Source organism: Oncorhynchus nerka, linkage group LG11 (assembly GCF_034236695.1).
Source record: "Oncorhynchus nerka isolate Pitt River linkage group LG11, Oner_Uvic_2.0, whole genome shotgun sequence".
Taxonomy (NCBI): Eukaryota; Metazoa; Chordata; class Actinopteri; order Salmoniformes; family Salmonidae; genus Oncorhynchus; species Oncorhynchus nerka.
This window is the reverse complement of record NC_088406.1, coordinates 16,235,311-16,255,995: the sequence shown is the minus strand read 5'-3', so window position 1 is coordinate 16,255,995 and position 20,685 is coordinate 16,235,311. Positions and strand designations below refer to the sequence as shown.

At 45.0% G+C, this 20,685-nt stretch overlaps 1 protein-coding gene across 4 annotated transcripts in view; it reads right to left on the bottom strand.

Moving 5' to 3' along the window:
- The window catches only part of LOC115124410 (F-BAR and double SH3 domains protein 2-like), a 124,297-nt gene that overhangs the window by 33,482 nt on the left and 70,130 nt on the right, over positions 1-20,685 (bottom strand). For 3 of the 4 annotated variants that reach the window (XM_065024250.1, XM_065024247.1, XM_065024248.1), the window contains exons 7-11: positions 15,902-15,956; positions 14,536-14,664; positions 11,319-11,441; positions 11,079-11,174; positions 7,984-8,058 (exon numbers count right to left, since the gene is read on the bottom strand). In XM_065024250.1, the coding sequence (XP_064880322.1) occupies positions 7,984-8,058; positions 11,079-11,174; positions 11,319-11,441; positions 14,536-14,664; positions 15,902-15,956 (478 nt within the window). The remainder of the gene's footprint in view (positions 1-7,983; positions 8,059-11,078; positions 11,175-11,318; positions 11,442-14,535; positions 14,665-15,901; positions 15,957-20,685) is intronic. The other variant, XM_065024249.1, reaches the window with a different exon arrangement.

Here is a 20,685-nt window from a genome sequence, read left to right as displayed (position 1 = left end):
GTGGAACAGCCATGGTTGTGGTTATAGTGGAACAGCCATGGTTGTGGTTATAGTTATAGTGGAACAGCCATGGTTGTGGTTATAGTTATAGTGGAACAGCCATGGTTGTGGTAATAGTGGAACAGCCATGGTTGTGGTTATAGTTGTAGTGGAACAGCCATGGTTGTGGTTATAGTTATAGTGGAACAGCCATGGTTTGTATAGTTATAGTGGAACAGCCATGGTTGTGGTTATAGTAGGAACAGCCATGGTTGTGGTTATAGTTATAGTGGAACAGCCATGGTTGTGGTAATTATGGTTATAGTGGAACAGCCATGGTTGTGGTTATAGTTGTAGTGGAACAGCCATGGTTGTGGTAATAGTTATAGTGGAACAGCCATGGTTGTGGTTATAATAGTGGAACAGCCATGGTTGTGGTTATAGTTGTAGTGGAACAGCCATGGTTGTGGTTATAGTTATAGTGGAACAGCCATGGTTGTGGTTATGGTTAGTGGAACAGCCATGATTATAGTGGAACAGCCATGGTTGTGGTTATAGTTATAGTGGAACAGCCATGGTTGTGGTTATAGTGGAACAGCCATGGTTGTGGTATAGTAGTTATAGTGGAACAGCCATGGTTGTGGTTATAGTTATAGTGGAACAGCCATGGTTGTGGTTATAGTTATAGTGGAACAGCCATGGTTGTGGTTATAGTTATAGTGGAACAGCCATGGTTGTGGTTATAGTTTGGAACAGCCATGGTTGTGGTTATAGTTATAGTGGAACAGCCATGGTTGTGGTTATAGTGGAACAGCCATGGTTGTAGTTATAGTGGAACAGCCATGGTTGTGGTTATAGATTATAGTGGAACAGCCATGGTTGGTGGTTATAGTGGAACAGCCATGGTTGTGGTTATTGGAACAGCCATGGTTGTGGTTATAGTGGAACAGCCATGGTTGTGGTTATAGTGGAACAGCCATGGTTGTGTTATAGTTATAGTGGAACAGCCATGGTTGTGGTTATAGTTATAGTGGAACAGCCATGGTTGTGGTTATAGTGGAACAGCCATGGTTGTGGTTATAGTGGAACAGCCATGGTTGTGGTTATAGTGGAACAGCCATGGTTGTGGTTATAGTTTATAGTGGAACAGCCATGGTTGTGGTTATAGTGGAACAGCCATGGTTGTGGTTATAGTGGAACAGCCATGGTTTGTGGTTATAGTGGAACAGCCATGGTTGTGGTTATATAGTGGAACAGCCATGGTTGTGTTATAGTTATAGTGGAACAGCCATGGTTGTGGTTATAGTGGAACAGCCATGGTTGTGGTTATAGTGGAACAGCCATGGTTGTGGTTATAGTTATAGTGGAACAGCCATGGTTGTGGTTATAGTGGAACAGCCATGGTTGTGGTTATAGTGGAACAGCCATGGTTGGTGTGGAACAGCCATGGTTGTGGTTATAGTTATAGTGGAACAGCCATGGTTGTGGTTATAGTTATAGTGGAACAGCCATGGTTGTGGTTATAGTGGAACAGCCATGGTTGTGTTATAGTTATAGTGGAACAGCCATGGTTGTGGTTATAGTGGAACAGCCATGGTTGTGGTTATAGTGGAACAGCCATGGTTGTGGTTATGGAACAGCCATGGTTTAGTTATAGTGGAACAGCCATGGTTGTGGTATATAGTGGACAGCCATGGTTGCCATGAACAGTTGTGGTTATAGTTATAGTGGAACAGCCATGGTTGTGGTTATAGTTGTAGTGGAACAGCCATGGTTGTGGTTATAGTTGTAGTGGAACAGCCATGGTTGTGGTTATGGAACAGCCAGTTAGTAGTGGAACAGCCATGGTTGTGGTTATAGTGGAACAGCCATGGTTGTGGTTATAGTTATAGTGGAACAGCCATGGTTGTGGTTATAGTGGAACAGCCATGGTTGTGGTTATTATGGTTGTAGTTATAGTGGAACAGCCATGGTTGTGGTTATAGTTATAGTGGAACAGCCATGGTTGTGTTATAGTTATAGTGGAACAGCCATGGTTGTGGTTATAGTTATAGTGGAACAGCCATGGTTGTGGTTATAGTTGTAGTGGAACAGCCATGGTTGTGGTTATAGTTGTAGTGGAACAGCCATGGTTGTGGTTATAGTTATAGTGGAACAGCCATGGTTGTGGTTATAGTTATAGTGGAACAGCCATGGTTGTGGTTATAGTGGAACAGCCATGGTTGTGGTTATAGTTATAGTGGAACAGCCATGGTTGTGGTTATAGTGGAACAGCCATGGTTGTGGTTATAGTGGAACAGCCATGGTTGTGGGTTATAGTGGAACAGCCATGGTTGTGGTTAGTGGAACAGCCATGGTTGTGGTTATAGTGGAACAGCCATGGCTGTGGTTTGGAACAGCCATGGTTGTGGTTATAGTGGAACAGCCATGTTTGTTGTGGTTTAGCCATGGTTGTGGTTATAGTGGAACAGCCATGGTTGTGGTTATAGTTATAGTGGAACAGCCATGGTTGTGGTTATATATGGTTGTGGAGTGGAACAGCCATGGTTGTGGTTATTGGAACAGCCATGTTTGGTTGGTTATAGTGGAACAGCCATGGTTGTGGTTATAGGAACAGCCAGTTTAGTTATAGTGGAACAGCCATGGTTGTGGTTATATAGTGGAACAGCCATGGTTGTGTTATAGTTATAGTGGAACAGCCATGGTTGTGGTTATAGTTATAGTGGAACAGCCATGGTTGTGGTTATAGTTGTAGTGGAACAGCCATGGTTGTGGTTATAGTTGTAGTGGAACAGCCATGGTTGTGGTAATAGTGGAACAGCCATGGTTGTGGTTATAGTGGAACAGCCATGGTTGTGGTTATAGTTATAGTGGAACAGCCATGGTTGTGGTTATAGTTATAGTGGAACAGCCATGGTTGTGGTTATAGTTAGTTATAGTGGAACAGCCATGGTTGTGGTTATAGTTATAGTGGAACAGCCATGGTTGTGGTTATAGTTATAGTGGAACAGCCATGGTTGTGGGTTTATAGTGGAACAGCCATGGTTGTGGTTATAGTGGAACAGCCATGGTTGTGGGTTATAGTGGAACAGCCATGGTTGTGGTTATAGTGGAACAGCCATGGTTGTGGTTATAGTGGAACAGCCATGGTTGTGGTTATAGTGGAACAGCCATGGTTGTGGTTATAGTGGAACAGCCATGGTTGTGGTTATAGTGGAACAGCCATGGTTGTGGTTATAGTGGAACAGCCATGGTTGTGGTTATAGTGGAACAGCCATGGTTGTGGTATATGGTTGTGGTTATAGTGGAACAGCCATGGTTGTGGTTATAGTGGAACAGCCATGGTTGTGGTTATAGTTATAGTGGAACAGCCATGGTTGTGGTTATAGTTTATAGTGGAACAGCCATGGTTGTGGTTATAGTTATAGTGGAACAGCCATGGTTGTGGTTATAGTGGAACAGCCATGGTTGTGGTTATAGTGGAACAGCCATGGTTGTGGTTATAGTGGAACAGCCATGGTTGTGGTTATAGTTATAGTGGAACAGCCATGGTTGTGGTTATAGTTATAGTGGAACAGCCATGGTTGTGGTTATAGTTATAGTGGAACAGCCATGGTTGTGGTTATAGTTATAGTGGAACAGCCATGGTTGTGGTTATAGTTGTAGTGGGACAGCCATGGTTGTGGTTATAGTTGTAGTGGAACAGCCATGGTTGTGGTAATAGTTGTAGTGGAACAGCCATGGTTGTGGTAATAGTTATAGTGGAACAGCCATGGTTGTGGTTATAGTTGTAGTGGAACAGCCATGGTTGTGGTTATAGTTGTAGTGGAACAGCCATGGTTGTGGTAATAGTGGAACAGCCATGGTTATAGTGGAACAGCCATGGTTGTGGTTATAGTTGTAGTGGAACAGCCATGGTTGTGGTAATAGTTATAGTGGAACAGCCATGGTTGTGGTTATAGTTGTAGTGGAACAGCCATGGTTGTGGTTATAGTTGTAGTGGAACAGCCATGGTTGTGGTAATAGTTATAGTGGAACAGCCATGGTTGTGGTTATAGTGGAACAGCCATGGTTGTGGTTATAGTGGAACAGCCATGGCTGTGGTTATAGTGGAACAGCCATGGTTGTGGTTATAGTGGAACAGCCATGGTTGTGGTTATAGTGGAACAGCCATGGTTGTGGTTATAGTGGAACAGCCATGGTTGTGGTTATAGTGGAACAGCCATGGTTGTGGTTATAGTGGAACAGCCATGGTTGTGGTTATAGTTATAGTGGAACAGCCATGGTTGTGGTTATAGTTATAGTGGAACAGCCATGGTTGTGGTTATAGTGGAACAGCCATGGTTGTGGTTATAGTGGAACAGCCATGGTTGTGGTTATAGTGGAACAGCCATGGTTGTGGTTATAGTGGAACAGCCATGGTTGTAGTTATAGTGGAACAGCCATGGTTGTGGTTATAGTTGTAGTGGAACAGCCATGGTTGTGGTTATAGTGGAACAGCCATGGTTGTGGTTATAGTTATAGTGGAACAGCCATGGTTGTGGTTATAGTTGTAGTGGAACAGCCATGGTTGTGGTTATAGTTGTAGTGGAACAGCCATGGTTGTGGTTATAGTTGTAGTGGAACAGCCATGGTTGTGGTAATAGTGGAACAGCCATGGTTGTGGTAATAGTTGTAGTGGAACAGCCATGGTTGTGGTAATAGTGGAACAGCCATGGTTGTGGTTATAGTTGTAGTGGAACAGCCATGGTTGTGGTAATAGTTATAGTGGAACAGCCATGGTTGTGGTTATAGTTGTAGTGGAACAGCCATGGTTGTGGTTATAGTTGTAGTGGAACAGCCATGGTTGTGGTAATAGTTATAGTGGAACAGCCATGGTTGTGGTTATAGTTGTAGTGGAACAGCCATGGTTGTGGTAATAGTGGAACAGCCATGGTTATAGTGGAACAGCCATGGTTGTGGTTATAGTTATAGTGGAACAGCCATGGTTGTGGTTATAGTTATAGTGGAACAGCCATGGTTGTGGTATAGTGGAACAGCCATGGTTGTGGTTATAGTTGTATAGTGGAACAGCCATGGTTGTGGTTATAGTTGTAGTGGAACAGCCATGGTTGTGGTTATAGTTATAGTGGAACAGCCATGGTTGTGGTTATAGTTATAGTGGAACAGCCATGGTTGTGGTAATAGTGGAACAGCCATGGTTGTTATAGTGGAACAGCCATGGTTGTGGTTATAGTGGAACAGCCATGGTTGTGGTTATAGTGGAACAGCCATGGTTGTGGTTATAGTGGAACAGCCATGGTTGTGGTTATAGTGGAACAGCCATGGTTGTGGTTATAGTGGAACAGCCATGGTTGTGGTTATAGTTGTAGTGGAACAGCCATGGTTGTGGTTATAGTTGTAGTGGAACAGCCATGGTTGTGGTAATAGTTATAGTGGAACAGCCATGGTTGTGGTTATAGTTGTAGTGGAACAGCCATGGTTGTGGTAATAGTGGAACAGCCATGGTTATAGTGGAACAGCCATGGTTGTGGTTATAGTTATAGTGGAACAGCCATGGTTGTGGTTATAGTTATAGTGGAACAGCCATGGTTGTGGTAATAGTGGAACAGCCATGGTTGTGGTTATAGTTGTAGTGGAACAGCCATGGTTGTGGTTATAGTTGTAGTGGAACAGCCATGGTTGTGGTAATAGTTATAGTGGAACAGCCATGGTTGTGGTTATAGTTGTAGTGGAACAGCCATGGTTGTGGTAATAGTGGAACAGCCATGGTTATAGTGGAACAGCCATGGTTGTGGTTATAGTGGAACAGCCATGGTTGTGGTTATAGTGGAACAGCCATGGTTGTGGTTATAGTGGAACAGCCATGGTTGTGGTTATAGTGGAACAGCCATGGTTGTGGTTATAGTGGAACAGCCATGGTTGTGGTTATAGTGGAACAGCCATGGTTGTGGTTATAGTGGAACAGCCATGGTTGTGGTAATAGTGGAACAGCCATGGTTGTGGTTATAGTGGAACAGCCATGGATGTGGTTATAGTTATAGTGGAACAGCCATGGTTGTGGTTATAGTTATAGTGGAACAGCAATGGTTGTGGTTATAGTGGAACAGCCATGGTTGTGGTTATAGTGGAACAGCCATGGTTGTGGTTATAGTGGAACAGCCATGGTTGTGGTTATAGTTATAGTGGAACAGCCATGGTTGTGGTTATAGTTATAGTGGAACAGCAATGGTTGTGGTTATAGTGGAACAGCCATGGTTGTGGTTATAGTGGAACAGCCATAGTTGTGGTTATATTTATAGTGGAACAGCCATGGTTGTGGTTATAGTGGAATAGCCATGGTTGTGGTTATAGTGGAACAGCCATGGTTGTGGTTATAGTGGAACAGCCATGGTTGTGGTTATAGTGGAACAGCCATAGTTGTGGTTATATTTATAGTGGAACAGCCATGGTTGTGGTTATAGTGGAACAGCCATGGTTGTGGTTATAGTGGAACAGCCATGGTTGTGGTTATAGTGGAACAGCCATGGTTGTGGTTATAGTGGAACAGCCATGGTTGTGGTTATAGTTATAGTGGAACAGCCATGGTTGTGGTTATAGTTATAGTGGAACAGCCATGGTTGTGGTTATAGTTGTAGTGGAACAGCAATTGTTGTGGTTATAGTTGTAGTGGAACAGCAATTGTTGTGGTTATAGTGGAACAGCCATGGTTGTGGTTATAGTTGTAGTGGAACAGCCATGGTTGTGGTTATAGTGGAACAGCCATGGTTGTGGTTATAGTGGAACAGCCATGGTTGTGGCTATAGTTGTAGTGGAACAGCAATGGTTGTGGTTATAGTGGAACAGCCATGGTTGTGGTTATAGTTGTAGTGGAACAGCCATGGTTGTGGTTATAGTTGTAGTGGAACAGCGATGGTTGTGGTTATAGTTATAGTGGAACAGCCATGGTTGTGGTTATAGTTGTAGTGGAACAGCGATGGTTGTGGTTATAGTTATAGTGGAACAGCCATGGTTGTGGTTATAGTTGTAGTGGAACAGCCATGGTTGTGGTTGTAGTGGAACAGCCATGGTTGTGGTTATAGTTATAGTGGAACAGCCATGGTTGTGGTTATAGTTGTAGTGGAACAGCCATGGTTGTGGTTGTAGTGGAACAGCCATGGTTGTGGTTATAGTTATAGTGGAACAGCCATGGTTGTGGTTATAGTTGTAGTGGAACAGCCATGGTTGTGGTTATAGTGGAACAGCCATGGTTGTGGTAATAGTGGAACAGCCATGGTTGTGGTTATAGTGGAACATCCATGGTTGTGGTTATAGTGGAACAGCCATGGTTGTGGTTATAGTTATAGTGGAACAGCCATGGTTGTGGTTACAGTTGTAGTGTTCATCAGAGGTCTACCTGTGTCAGGGTCGTGTTATGGTTCTAGATGGTTGGAGGGTAGAGACTAGTGGTTAGGTTGGAGGGTAGAGACTAGTGGTTAGGTTGGAGGGTAGAGACTAGTGGTTAGGTTGGAGGGTAGAGACTAGTGGTTAGGTTGGAGGGTAGAGACTAGTGGTTAGGTTGGAGGGTAGAGACTAGTGGTTAGGTTGGAGGGTAGAGACTAGTGGTTAGGTTGGAGGGTAGAGACTAGTGGTTAGGTCTACCTGTGTCAGGGTCGTGTTATGGTTCTAGATGGTTGGAGGGTAGAGACTAGTGCTTAGGTCTACCTGTGTCAGGGTCGTGTTATGGTTCTAGATGGTTGGAGGGTAGAGACTAGTGGTTAGGTTGGAGGGTAGAGACTAGTGGTTAGGTCTACCTGTGTCAGGATCGTGTTATGGTTCTAGATGGTTGGAGGGTAGAGACTAGTGGTTAGGTTTACCTGTGTCAGGGTCGTGTTATGGTTCTAGATGGTTGGTGGTAGTTTGGCGGGTAGAGACTAGTGGTTAGGTTTACCTGTGTCAGGGTTGTGTTATGGTTCTAGATGGTTGGTGGTAGTTTGGTGGGTAGAGACTAGTGGTTAGGTCTACCTGTGCCAGCGTCATCCTCATGACACTGATGGGCGAAGGCTCAATGTCCACCAACTTCTGCACCGAGCTCAGAGTCTGACACACACATACACACACGTGCGCACGATCAAGCACACACAGATAGACGTTAGTGGAAATAGTTAGGAGAGAAAGAGTTAGCAAAGGTTGAAAAGGTTTGAAGGAGAAAGACAATGAAGGGAAAATAGTTTGTAGTGACAGAGAGAGAGAGAGAGACACATACGTACAGTATTCAGTGCTTGACTTGGGAAGGAGCTCACCGGAGCTGAGTACCACCACTTCACATGTCCTACTGCTTGACTTCCTGTTCCTCTTATAGAATATTAACTCTACAGTATTGTGTAGTCCCTGTTCCTCTTATAGAATATTAACTCAACAGTATTGTGTAGTCCCTGTTCCTCTTATAGAATATTAACTCAACAGTATTGTGTAGTCCCTGTTCCTCTTATAGAATATTAACTCTACAGTATTGTGTAGTCCCTGAACCTCTTATAGAATATTAACTCAACAGTATTGTGTAGTCCCTGTTCCTCTTATATAATATTAACTCAACAGTATTGTGTAGTCCCTGTTCCTCTTATATAATATTAACTCAACAGTATTGTGTAGTCCCTGTTCCTCTTATATAATATTAACTCAACAGTATTGTGTAGTCCCTGTTCCTCTTATAGAATATTAACTCAACAGTATTGTGTTGTCCCTGTTCCTCTTATATAATATTAACTCAACAGTATTGTGTAGTCCCTGTTCCTCTTATATAATATTAACTCAACAGTATTGTGTAGTCCCTGTTCCTCTTATAGAATATTAACTCAACAGTATTGTGTAGTCCCTGTTCCTCTTATAGAATATTAACTCAACAGTATTGTGTAGTCCCTGTTCCTCTTATAGAATATTAACTCTACAGTATTGTGTAGTCCCTGTTCCTCTTATAGAATATTAACTCAACAGTATTGTGTTGTCCCTGTTCCTCTTATATAATATTAACTCAACAGTATTGTGTAGTCCCTGTTCCTCTTATATAATATTAACTCAACAGTATTGTGTTGTCCCTGTTCCTCTTATAGAATATTAACAGTATTGTGTAGTCCCTGTTCCTCTTATAGAATATTAACTCAACAGTATTGTGTTGTCCCTGTTCCTCTTATATAATATTAACTCAACAGTATTGTGTAGTCCCTGTTCCTCTTATATAATATTAACTCAACAGTATTGTGTTGTCCCTGTTCCTCTTATATAATATTAACAGTATTGTGTAGTCCCTGTTCCTCTTATAGAATATTAACTCAACAGTATTGTGTTGTCCCTGTTCCTCTTATATAATATTAACTCAACAGTATTGTGTTGTCCCTGTTCCTCTTATAGAATATTAACTCAACAGTATTGTGTTGTCCCTGTTCCTCTTATAGAATATTAACTCAACAGTATTGTGTAGTCCCTGTTCCTCTTATAGAATATTAACTCAACAGTATTGTGTAGTCCCTGTTCCTCTTATAGAATATTAACTCAACAGTATTGTGTAGTCCCTGTTCCTCTTATAGAATATTAACTCAACAGTATTGTGGGGCTCCTGTTCCTCTTATAGAATATTAACTCAACAGTATTGTGTAGTCCCTGTTCCTCTTATAGAATATTAACTCTACAGTATTGTGTAGTCCCTGTTCCTCTTATAGAATATTAACTCTACAGTATTGTGTAGTCCCTGTTCCTCTTATAGAATATTAACTCTACAGTATTGTGTAGTCCCTGTTCCTCTTATAGAATATTAACTCAACAGTATTGTGTAGTCCCTGTTCCTCTTATAGAATATTAACTCAACAGTATTGTGTAGTCCCTGTGTTACCGACACACATTTCAGACCAAGTCAAACACTGACTGTAGGTGTTATAGTGCAGACTACAGACTTAACAGAAAGGTTTACAGAAGGACTGTTTCAACATGTGAAGGCACAGAGACAGTGAGTATGGTTATATGCACACAATCATTTAATCATCGTGGATAGTCAGGTTAATATAATAGTTGTTTAAATGTTTACATGTTTTGTAAGAAGAATGATTCCCCTAATAATCTTGTTTACATGGACACATCTGAGATCAGGAGACCTGATGTCACTGTGATAAATGCAGAACATCTCCAATCTATATAAACATTCTACCACAGTGACCATGTTATTTTTGGGAAGCATATTTGATTCTGAGTTTGGGCATCTAAAGTTTATAAGTGAAAACTACTTCTAAGACCTATACATTCAGTTGTTCCAAACTCACTTCACTTCACAAAGAGGGAGGCTCGCTTGGCTGGTGCTGGAACATGCTCAGATCACATACACTGCTGGAATGCCCATTAAGGTGTTTAAATGTCCTAATCATTTGAAAGATTGTTTAGAAAACCAGGTGTTTAAATGTCCTAATCATTTGAAAGATTGCTCAGAAAACCAGGTGTTTTAATCGGTTTATGTTTATTTAGATTTTGACCTGACGCCGATGAAGATAAGCAGAGTAAGGTGTTTACATGAGTGAATCCATAATCAGATTATTATCAAATGATTAATGTACATGTCAACGTACTCGGTGTTAACTGTGGGTGGCTCCCATGCGGGTGGCTCCCGAGTGGCGCAGGGGTCTAAGGCACTGAATCTCAGTGCTTGAGGCGTCACTACAGACACCCTGGGTCGATTCCAGGCTGTATCACAACCGGCCGTGATTGGGAGTCCCATACGGCGGCGCACAATTGACCCAGCGTCGTCGGGTTTGGCCGGGGTAGGCCGTCATTGTAAATAAGAATTTGTTATCAACTGACTTGCCAGGTTAAATAAAGGTTAACATTTGTATTTTTTTTATTAACACAGTGAAGAGTAATGCTGTGTTCAAGTGCTCCTCAGAAACTCCCATGGGAAGATCGTCACGGTAACTTGTTTGGAAAGTCGCTCTGTACTTGGAACGTTTCCGTGAGGCGAGCACATGAACACAGCATATGAACAGAGAACAGGGTTGGAGAGGGTTGAGTAAGGACATCTCAGATACAGGAAGCCTGTTAGTGTGTGTGTCTGTCTGACTGTGTGTGTGTGTGTGTCTCACCGTGTCACAGTCGCTGGGTTGGAACTGGAAGTCTTGTGCTTTATGAAACACAGGGTTCTCCTGCATGAAGAGCTGCTGGTTAAACTCCTGCACCACCTGAGAGAGACAGAGATATACAGGATTACACCCACACGCAGAAACACCCACACGCAGAAACACCCACACGCAGAAACACCCACACGCAGAAACACCCACACGCAGAAACACCCACACACAGAAACACCCACACAGCTGTCTCACCCGGGTGGATTTGTCCAGTAAGAACTGGAAGGTGTTGTGTATGACCTGAAAGGCCTCCAGCTCTGTCTGACAGATAGAGATCAGATAGTCCTTCACATGGTTATATATCCCGCCATCCAACTCCTGAGAGAGACAGAGAGAGAGAGACAGAGAGAGAGGAGAGAGACAGAGACAGAGCAAGAGAGAGAGAGAGAGAGAGAGACAGAGACAGAGAAAGAGCAAGAGAGAGAGAGAGAGAGGGAGAGAGAGAGAGACAGAGAAAGAGCAAGAGAGAGAGAGAGAGACAGAGAGAGAGAGACAGAGACAGAGCAAGAGCGAGAGAGAGAGAGGAGAGAGACAGAGAGAGAGGAGAGAGACAGAGACAGAGAAAGGAGAGAGACAGAGACAGTGACAGTGAGAGAGAGAGAGACAGAGAGAGAGAGACAATGACAGAGAGAGAGTATGACACAGTGACAGAGAGCAAGAGAGAGAGAGAGAGAGAGAGAGACAGAGACAGAGACAGAGCAAGAGAGAGAGAGAGACAGAGACAGAGCAAGAGAGAGAGAGAGAGAGAGAGAGAGAGAGAGACAGAGACAGAGAAAGAGCAAGAGAGAGAGAGAGAGAGAGAGAGAGAGAAAGAGCAAGAGAGAGAGAGAGAGACAGAGAGAGAGAGACAGAGACAGAGCAAGAGAGAGAGAGAGAGAGAGAGAGGAGAGAGACAGAGAAAGAGAGAGAGAGAGGAGAGAGACAGAGACACAGAGAGAGAGAGGAGAGAGACAGAGACAGTGACAGTGAGAGAGAGAGAGACAGAGACAGAGACAGTGAGAGGGAGAGGGACAGAGAGACAGTGAGAGAGAGAGAGAGAGAGAGAGAGAGAGAGAGAGAGAGGAGAGAGAGAGACAGAGAGAGGGACAGAGAGAGGGACAGAGAGACAGAGAGACAGACAGAGAGACAGAGAGAGGGGGTATATGAATGGATAAAGACAGTAATAAATCATTAACAGCTAGTACAAGCAGGGAGAAGGTGGAGGAAGAAGAAGGATAGACTGAGGGAGGAAGATAGGGCAGGAAAGACCTGTTGTTTGACGATGCAGAGGATGTATGGATCTATGTGTGGGTCTGTGTGTTCTCTTGTTGGATAAGAATCTGACCCCCTTCATCTTTCCCAACAGCAGACAGCACTATAGCCCTATCCAACCCCCCACACACACAGCTGAAACAATGGCACGATGACAAATCTAGGGAATTTCCGTCATTGAGGGTGGAGGCTAGTCCCAAAAGTACTACCGAACCCTTACCCCCCTTCCTCATCCCTCCCTTCCCCTCCTCCCTCTCTCCACTCATCCATGTAGGGCAGTGTGAACAGCATAATTATTCAAGTGGCCAGAAAAAGACACAGATCACATTTCTCTGTGGCACCAACTGCATCATTCAGTACAAACAGCTAACACATAGCTGTGTGTGTGTGTGTGTGTGTGTGTGTGTGTGTGTGTGTGTGTGTGTGTGTGTGTGTGTGTGTGTGTGAGTGAGAGGGGCGGGGTGGAGAGATGGGCCCTGTTCCAACTCCTTCCTTGGTTGAGGTAATCAACCATCTAGACATTCTGATTATCTGACTTCAACAATCCTCCCTAACCAGGGATGACCTCACAGGACGAATGAAGCATTATATTCTCAAGTACAAGGAGTGGGAGAGGAGGAGTGATAACAGCAGCTTGTATGTGTGGTTGATGCCCTGAACTGCTGTCCCTTGTGTGTGTGTGTGTGTGTGTGTGTGTGTCTATCTATCTATTATGGACGAGAGAGTCTCTCAGCAGTCACATATAGTATCCTGGGGTTCACTACAGTCACATACAGTATCCTGGGGTTCAATACAGTCACATACAGTATCCTGGGGTTCACTACAGTCACATACAGTATCCTGGGGTTCAATACAGTTACATACAGTATCCTGGGGTTCACTACAGTCACATACAGTCTCCTGGGGTTCACTACAGTCACATACAGTATCCTGGGGTTCACTACAGTCACATACAGTATCCTGGGGTACACTACAGTCACATACAGTATCCTGGGGTTCAATGCAGTCACATACAGTATCCTGGGGTTCACTACAGCACCACAGCCAGAGATAGCGAGAGGGGAGAGAGAGAGAAGGAGGAGAGAAGGAGAGAAGGGGAAGGAGGAAAGGAGGAGAGAAGGGGAAGGAGGAGAGAAGGGGAAGGAGGAAAGGAGGAGAGAAGGGGAAGGAGGAGAGAAGGAGAGAAGGGGAAGGAGGAGAGGAGGGGAAGGGGGAGAGAAGGAGAAGGGAGAGGAGGAGAGAAGGGGAAGGAGTAGAGAAGGAGAGAAGGGGAAGGAGGAGAGAAGGAGAGAAGGGGAAGGGGGAGAGAAGGGGAAGGACGAGAGAAGGGGAAGGACGAGAGAAGGAGAGAAGGGGAAGGAGGAGAGAAGGAGAGAAGGGGAAGGAGGAGAGAAGGAGAGAAGGGGAAGGAGGAGAGAAGGAGAAGGAGGAGAGAAGGAGAAGGAGGAGAGAAGGAGAAGGAGGAGAGAATGGGAAGGAGGAGAGAAGGAGAAGGAGGAGAGAATGGGAAGGAGGAGAGGAGGGGAATGGGGAGAGAAGGGGAAGGAGGAGAGGAGGGGAAGGAAGAGAGAAGGAGAGAATGGGAAGGAGGAGAGGAGGGGAAGGGGGAGAGGAGGGGAAGGGGGAGAGAAGGGGAAGGAGGAGAGAAGGGGAAGGAGGAGAGAAGGGGAAGGAGGAGAGAAGGGGAAGGAGGAGAGAGGGGAAGGAGGAGAGGAGGGGAAGGAGGAGAGAAGGGGAAGGAGGAGAGAAGGGGAAGGAGGAGAGGAAGGGGGGATGAGACAGTTAGAAGAGTAATTAGTGAACCCTTCTTCCTATCACAGCATGTGTGTGTGTGTGTGTGTGTGTGTGTGTGTGTGTGTGTCTTAATGTGAGATGAGTTCATGACCTGAGATACAGTAAGCTGACACACCGAGCAGTGGCTGAGGTGTTTGTGAAGCATGCTAAAAGATGAGCGTCAACACTATGATGTCTGAACACTAAAGATTCTGTATCTCTGACGCATGTGTCTGTCTGTGTGGGAGTGTATGTGATTATCTCACAGTCTAGAGGGTCCACTATCATTCACCTCACCAACCAGTCACTAAGGCCTAATGTGTGTGTGTGTGTGTGTGTGTGTGTGTGTGTGTGTGTGTGTGTGTGTGTGTGTGTGTGTGTGTGGTACCTGTATACAGTGCAGCAGGTCTGTGTGGTAGTAGCGGTCGTGGTGAGCGTTGGCTGCTGCCAAGGTTAACAGGTAGTCATTCCTGGCATGGGTTGCTTTAGAGTTACAGTCACTCCTCTTGGCTTTCAACTAGACAGAGACAGACAACGTAGAACACCAAATTATGCATGCAGAGCAGAATTAGGCCGATACCCACTAATTATCAAAATCCAGAAAAGAGCTATAACCACCTAAAAGGAAGCAATTCCCAAACCGTCCATAACAAAGCCATCACCTACAGAGAGATGAACCTGGAGAAGAGTCCCCTAAGCAAGCTGGCCCTGGGGCTCTGTTCACAAACACACCCCACAGAGCCCCAGGACAGCAACACAATTAGACCCAACCAAATCATGAGAAAACTAAAAGATAATTACTTGACACATTAGAAAGAATTAACAAAAAAACAGAGCAAACTAGAATGCTATTTGGCCCTAAACAGAGAGTGCACACCGGCAGAATACCTGACCACTGTGACTGACCCAAACTTAAGGAAAGCTTTGACTATGTACAGACTCAGTGAGCATAGCCTTGCTATTGAGAAAGGCCGCCGCAGGCAGACATGGCTCTCAAGAGAAGACAGGCTATGTGCACACTGCCCACAAAATGAGGTGGAAACTGAGCTGCACTTTCTAACCTCCTGCCCAATGTATGACCATATTAGAGAGACATATTTCCCTTAGATTACACAGATCCACAAAGAATTCGAAAACAAATCCAATTTTGATAAACTCCCATATCTACTGGGTGAAATTCCACAGTGTACCATCACAGCAGCAAGATTTGTGACCTGTTGCCACGAGAAAAGGGCAACCAGTGAAGAACAAACACCATTGTAAATACAACCCATATTTATGCTTATTTATTTCATATTGTGTCCTTTAACCATTTGTACATTGTTAAAACACTGTATATATATAATATGACATTTGTAATGTCTTTATTGTTTTGAAACTTCTCTATGTGTGATGTTTACTGTTAACTTTTATTGTTTATTTCACTTTATATATTCACTTTATATATTATCTACCTCACTTGCTTTGGCAATGTTAACACGTTTCCCATGCCAATAAAGCCCTTGAATTGCATTGAATTGAATTGACAGACATAAGGACAGACAGAATGAGAGAGACAGAGTGACAGAGAGAGAGAGACAACGAGAGAGAGAGAGAGAGAGAGAGAGAGAGAGAGAGAGAGACAATGACAGAGAGAGAGTATGACACAGTGACAGAGAGACAGAGAGACAGAGAGAGAGAGACTGAGAGTGACAGTTAAACAGCAGGCCAGATTGCTCTGCATACCAACATGTGGTTTGAGGAAGAGTGCTTACCTTAACGTTGGCTTTCTGTAAACTAATCCTGGACTGAAACAGACCCAGCTTTGACCTGAGAGACAACAGACCACATCAATCAACTCAGATCAAACCTAGACCCGAGACTGATCAGGCATTAGAAATCAACTCAGATTTTTTATATTTTACTTTAAGAAGGTGAAATGTCAGAAAAGTAGTAGAGAGAATGATTTATTTCAGCTTTTATTTCTTTAAATCACATTCCCAGTGGGTCAGAAGTTTAGATACACTCAATTAGTATTTGGTAGCATTGCCTTTAAATTGTTTAACTTGGGTCAAACGTTTCAGGTAGCCTTCCACAAACTTCCCACAAAGGGAAGGTGAATTTTGGCTCATTCCTCCTGACAGAGCTGGTGTAACTGAGTCAGGTTTGTAGGCCTCCTGGCTCACACCAGCTTTATCAGTTCTGCCCACAAATCGGATTAAAGTCAGGGCTTTGTGATGGCCACTCCAATACCTTGACTGTGTTGTCCTTAAGCCATTTTGCCACAACTTTGGAGATATTCTTGGGGTCATTGTCCATTTGGAAGACCCATTTGTGACAAAGCTTTAACTTCCTGACTGATGTCTTGAGATGTTGCTTCAATTTATCCACATAATTTTCCCTGCCTCATGCTGCCATCTATTTTGTGAAGTGCACCAGTCCCTCCTGCAGCAAAGCAGCCCCACAACATGATGCTGCCACCCCCGTTCTTCAAGGTTGGGATGGTGTTTTTCGGCTTGCAAGCCTCCCCCTTCTTCCTCCAAACATAACGATGGTCAAACAGTTCTATTTTTGTTTCAACAGACCAGAGGACATTTCTCCAAAAAGTACGATCTTTGTCCCCATGTGCAGTTGCAAACCGTAGTCTGGCTTTTTATGGCGTTTTGGAGCAGTGGCTTCTTCCTTGCTGAGCGGCCTTTCAGGTTATGTCGATATAGGACTCGTTTTACTGTGGATATAGATAATTTTGTATCTGTTTCCTCCAGCATCTTCACAAGGTCCTTTGCTGTTGTTCTGGGAATGATTTGCACTTTTCAAACCAAAGTCCGTTCATCTCTTGGAGACAGAACTCGTCTCCTTCTTGAGTGGTATGACGGCTGCATGGTCCCATGGTGTTTATACTTGCGTGCTATTGTTTGTACAGATGAACGTGGTAACTTCAGGCGTTTTGAAATTGCTCCCAAGGATGAACCAGACTTGTGGAGGTCTATAATTTTGTTTCTGAGATCTTGGCTGATTTCTTTTGATTTTCCCATGATGTCAAACAAAGAGGCACTGAGTTTGAAGGTAGGCCTTGAAATACATCCACAGGTACATCTCCAATTGACTCAAATTATGTCAATTAGCCTATCAGACGCTTCTAAAGACATGACATAATTTCATGGAATTTTCCAAGCTGTTTAAAGGCAGAAGTCAACTCAGTGTATGTAAACTTCTGATCCACTGGAACTGTGATACAGTGAAATTATAAGTGAAATAATCAGTCTGTAAACAATTGTTGGAAAAATGACTTGTGTCATGTACAAAGTAGATGTCCTAACCGACTTGCCAAAACTATAGTTTGTTGACAAGAAATTTGTGGAGTGGTTGAAAAACGAGTTTTAATGACTCCAACCTAAGTGTGTATAAACTTCAACTGTATGTTTCCCATGTTAATAAAGCCCCTTGAATTGAAACCGAGACAGAGAGAGATAGACAGAGAGACAGAGAGCGATAGACAGAGAGAGACAGGGCGAGCGAGAGACAGACAGAGCGAGAGACAGACAGAGCGAGAGAGAGCGAGCGAGAGACAGAGCGAGCAAGCGACAAAGCGAGAGAGCGAACGACAAAGCGAGAGAGAGCGAGCGAGAGACAGACAGATAGAGAGAGAGAGAGAGAGAGAGAGAGAGAGAGAGAGAGAGAGAGAGAGAGAGAGACACACAGAGAGTTCCTATGTGAGTTCCTGCTGCTTTATAGTGAGTGATAAGGAACAGAGCCAGTCAGGAGAGTAACACTGCCACCCTACTGCAACTCTCTCTCTTCATCTATCTTTTACACTTTACACACAGACACACACCTCCCCTGGTCTCGGTGGTTGGGTTACGGTTGAAAGCGTTGTCGCCACACAATTGACTGTGACTTCATTGTGCCAATACTAGATATGTTTATTTATATTTACTTAGTTTTAACTGTTAGTTTGTTTTGCCAATATCTCATTTGTTGTCAAGTTAAGGTTTCTTTTATTTTCAAATATCAGTTTTGGTGGTTGGGTTAGGGTTGAGAGGTAGGTCTGAGTGTGGTTGGGTTAGGGTTGAGAGGTAGGTCTGAGAGGTAGGTCTGAGTGTGGTTGGGTTAGGGTTGAGAGGTAGGTCTGAGTGTGGTTGGGTTAGGGTGTGGTTGGGTTAGGGTTGAGAGATAGGTCTGAGTGTGGTTGGGTTAGGGTTGAGAGGTAGGTCTGAGAGGTAGGTCTGAGTGTGGTTGGGTTAGGGTTGAGAGGTAGGTCTGAGAGGTAGGTCTGAGTGTGGTTGGGTTAGGGTTGAGAGGTAGGTCTGGGTTGTGGTTGGGTTAGGGTTGAGAGGTAGGTCTGAGAGGTAGGTCTGAGTGTGGTTGGGTTAGGGTTGAGAGGTAGGTCTGAGAGGTAGGTCTGGGTGTGGTTGGGTTAGGGTTGAGAGGGAGGTCTGAGTGTGGCTGGGTTAGGGTTGAGAGGTAGGTCTGAGAGGTAGGTCTGAGTGTGGTTGGGTTAGGGTTGAGAGGTAGGTCTGGGTGTGGTTGGGTTAGGGTTGAGAGGTAGGTCTGGGATGTGGTTGGGTTAGGGTTGAGAGGTAGGTCTGAGAGGTAGGTCTGAGTGTGGTTGGGTTAGGGTTGAGAGGTAGGTCTGAGTGTGGCTGGGTTAGGGGTTGAGAGGTAGGTCTGAGAGGTAGGTCTGAGTGTGGTTGGGTTAGGGTTGAGAGGTAGGTCTGAGTGTGGTTGGGTTAGGGTTGAGAGGTAGGTCTGGATTGTGGTTGGGTTATGGTTGAGAGGTAGGTCTGAGAGGTAGGTCTGAGTGTGGTTGGGTTAGGATTGAGAGGTAGGTCTGGGTTGTGGTTGGGTTAGGGGTTGAGAGGTAGGTCTGAGTGTGGTTGGGTTAGGGTTGAGAGGTAGGTCTGGGATGTGGTTGGGTTAGGGTTGAGAGGTAGGTCTGAGAGGTAGGTCTGAGTGTGGTTGGGTTAGGGGTTGAGAGGTAGGTCTGGGTTGTGGTTGGGTTAGGGTTGAGAGGTAGGTCTGGGTTGTGGTTGGGTTACGGTTGAGAGGTAGGTCTGAGTGTGGTTGGGTTAGGGTTGAGAGGTAGGTCTGAGTGTGGTTGGGTTAGGGTTGAGAGGTAGGTCTGAGTGTGGTTGGGTTAGGGTTGGGAGTGGTTGGGTTAGGGTTGAGAGGCAGGTCTGAGTGTGGTTGGGTTAGGGTTGAGAGTGGTTGGGTTAAGGTTGAGAGGTAGGTCTGAGTGTGGTTGGGTTAGGGTTGAGAGGTAGGTCTGAGTGTGGTTGGGTTAGGGTGTGGTTGGGTTAGGGTTGAGAGGAAGGTCTGAGTGGTAGGTCTGAGTGTAGTTGGGTTAGGGGTTGAGAGGTAGGTCTGAGTGTGGTTGGGTTAGGGTGTGGTTGGGTTAGGGTTGAGAGGTAGGTCTGAGTGTGGTTGGGTTAGGGTGTGGTTGGGTTAGGGTTGAGAGATAGGTCTGAGTGTGGTTGGGTTAGGGTTGAGAGGTAGGTCTGAGTGTGGTTGGGTTAGGGGTTGAGAGGTAGGTCTGGGATGTGGTTGGGTTAGGGTTGAGAGGTAGGTCTGAGAGGTAGGTCTGAGTGTGGTTGGGTTAGGGGTTGAGAGGTAGGTCTGGGTTGTGGTTGGGTTAGGGGTTGAGAGGTAGGTCTGGGTTGTGGTTGGGTTACGGTTGAGAGGTAGGTCTGAGTGTGGTTGGGTTAGGGTTGAGAGGTAGGTCTGAGTGTGGTTGGGTTAGGGTTGAGAGGTAGGTCTGAGTGTGGTTGGGTTAGGGTTGGGAGTGGTTGGGTTAGGGGTTGAGAGGTAGGTCTGAGTGTGGTTGGGTTAGGGTTGAGAGTGGTTGGGTTAAGGTTGAGAGGTAGGTCTGAGTGTGGTTGGGTTAGGGTTGAGAGGTAGGTCTGAGTGTGGTTGGGTTAGGGTGTGGTTGGGTTAGGGTTGAGAGGAAGGTCTGAGTGGTAGGTCTGAGTGTAGTTGGGTTAGGGTTGAGAGGTAGGTCTGAGTGTGGTTGGGTTAGGGTGTGGTTGGGTTAGGGTTGAGAGGTAGGTCTGAGTGTGGTTGGGTTAGGGTGTGGTTGGGTTAGGGTTGAGAGATAGGTCTGAGTGTGGTTGGGTTAGGGTTGAGAGGTAGGTCTGAGTGTGGTTGGGTTAGGGTTGAGAGGTAGGTCTGAGTGTGGTTGGGTTAGGGTTGAGAGGTAGGTCTGAGAGGTAGGTCTGAGTGTGGTTGGGTTAGGGTTGAGAGGTAGGTCTGAGTGTGGTTGGGGTAGGTGTGGTTGGGTTAGGGTTGAGAGATAGGTCTGAGTGTGGTTGGGTTAGGGTTGAGAGGTAGGTCTGAGAGGTAGGTCTGAGTGTGGTTGGGTTAGGGTTGAGAGGTAGGTCTGAGAGGTAGGTCTGAGTGTGGTTGGGTTAGGGTTGAGAGGTAGGTCTGGGTTGTGGTTGGGTTAGGGTTGAGAGGTAGGTCTGAGAGGTAGGTCTGAGTGTGGTTGGGTTAGGGTTGAGAGGTAGGTCTGAGAGGTAGGTCTGGGTGTGGTTGGGTTAGGGTTGAGAGGGAGGTCTGAGTG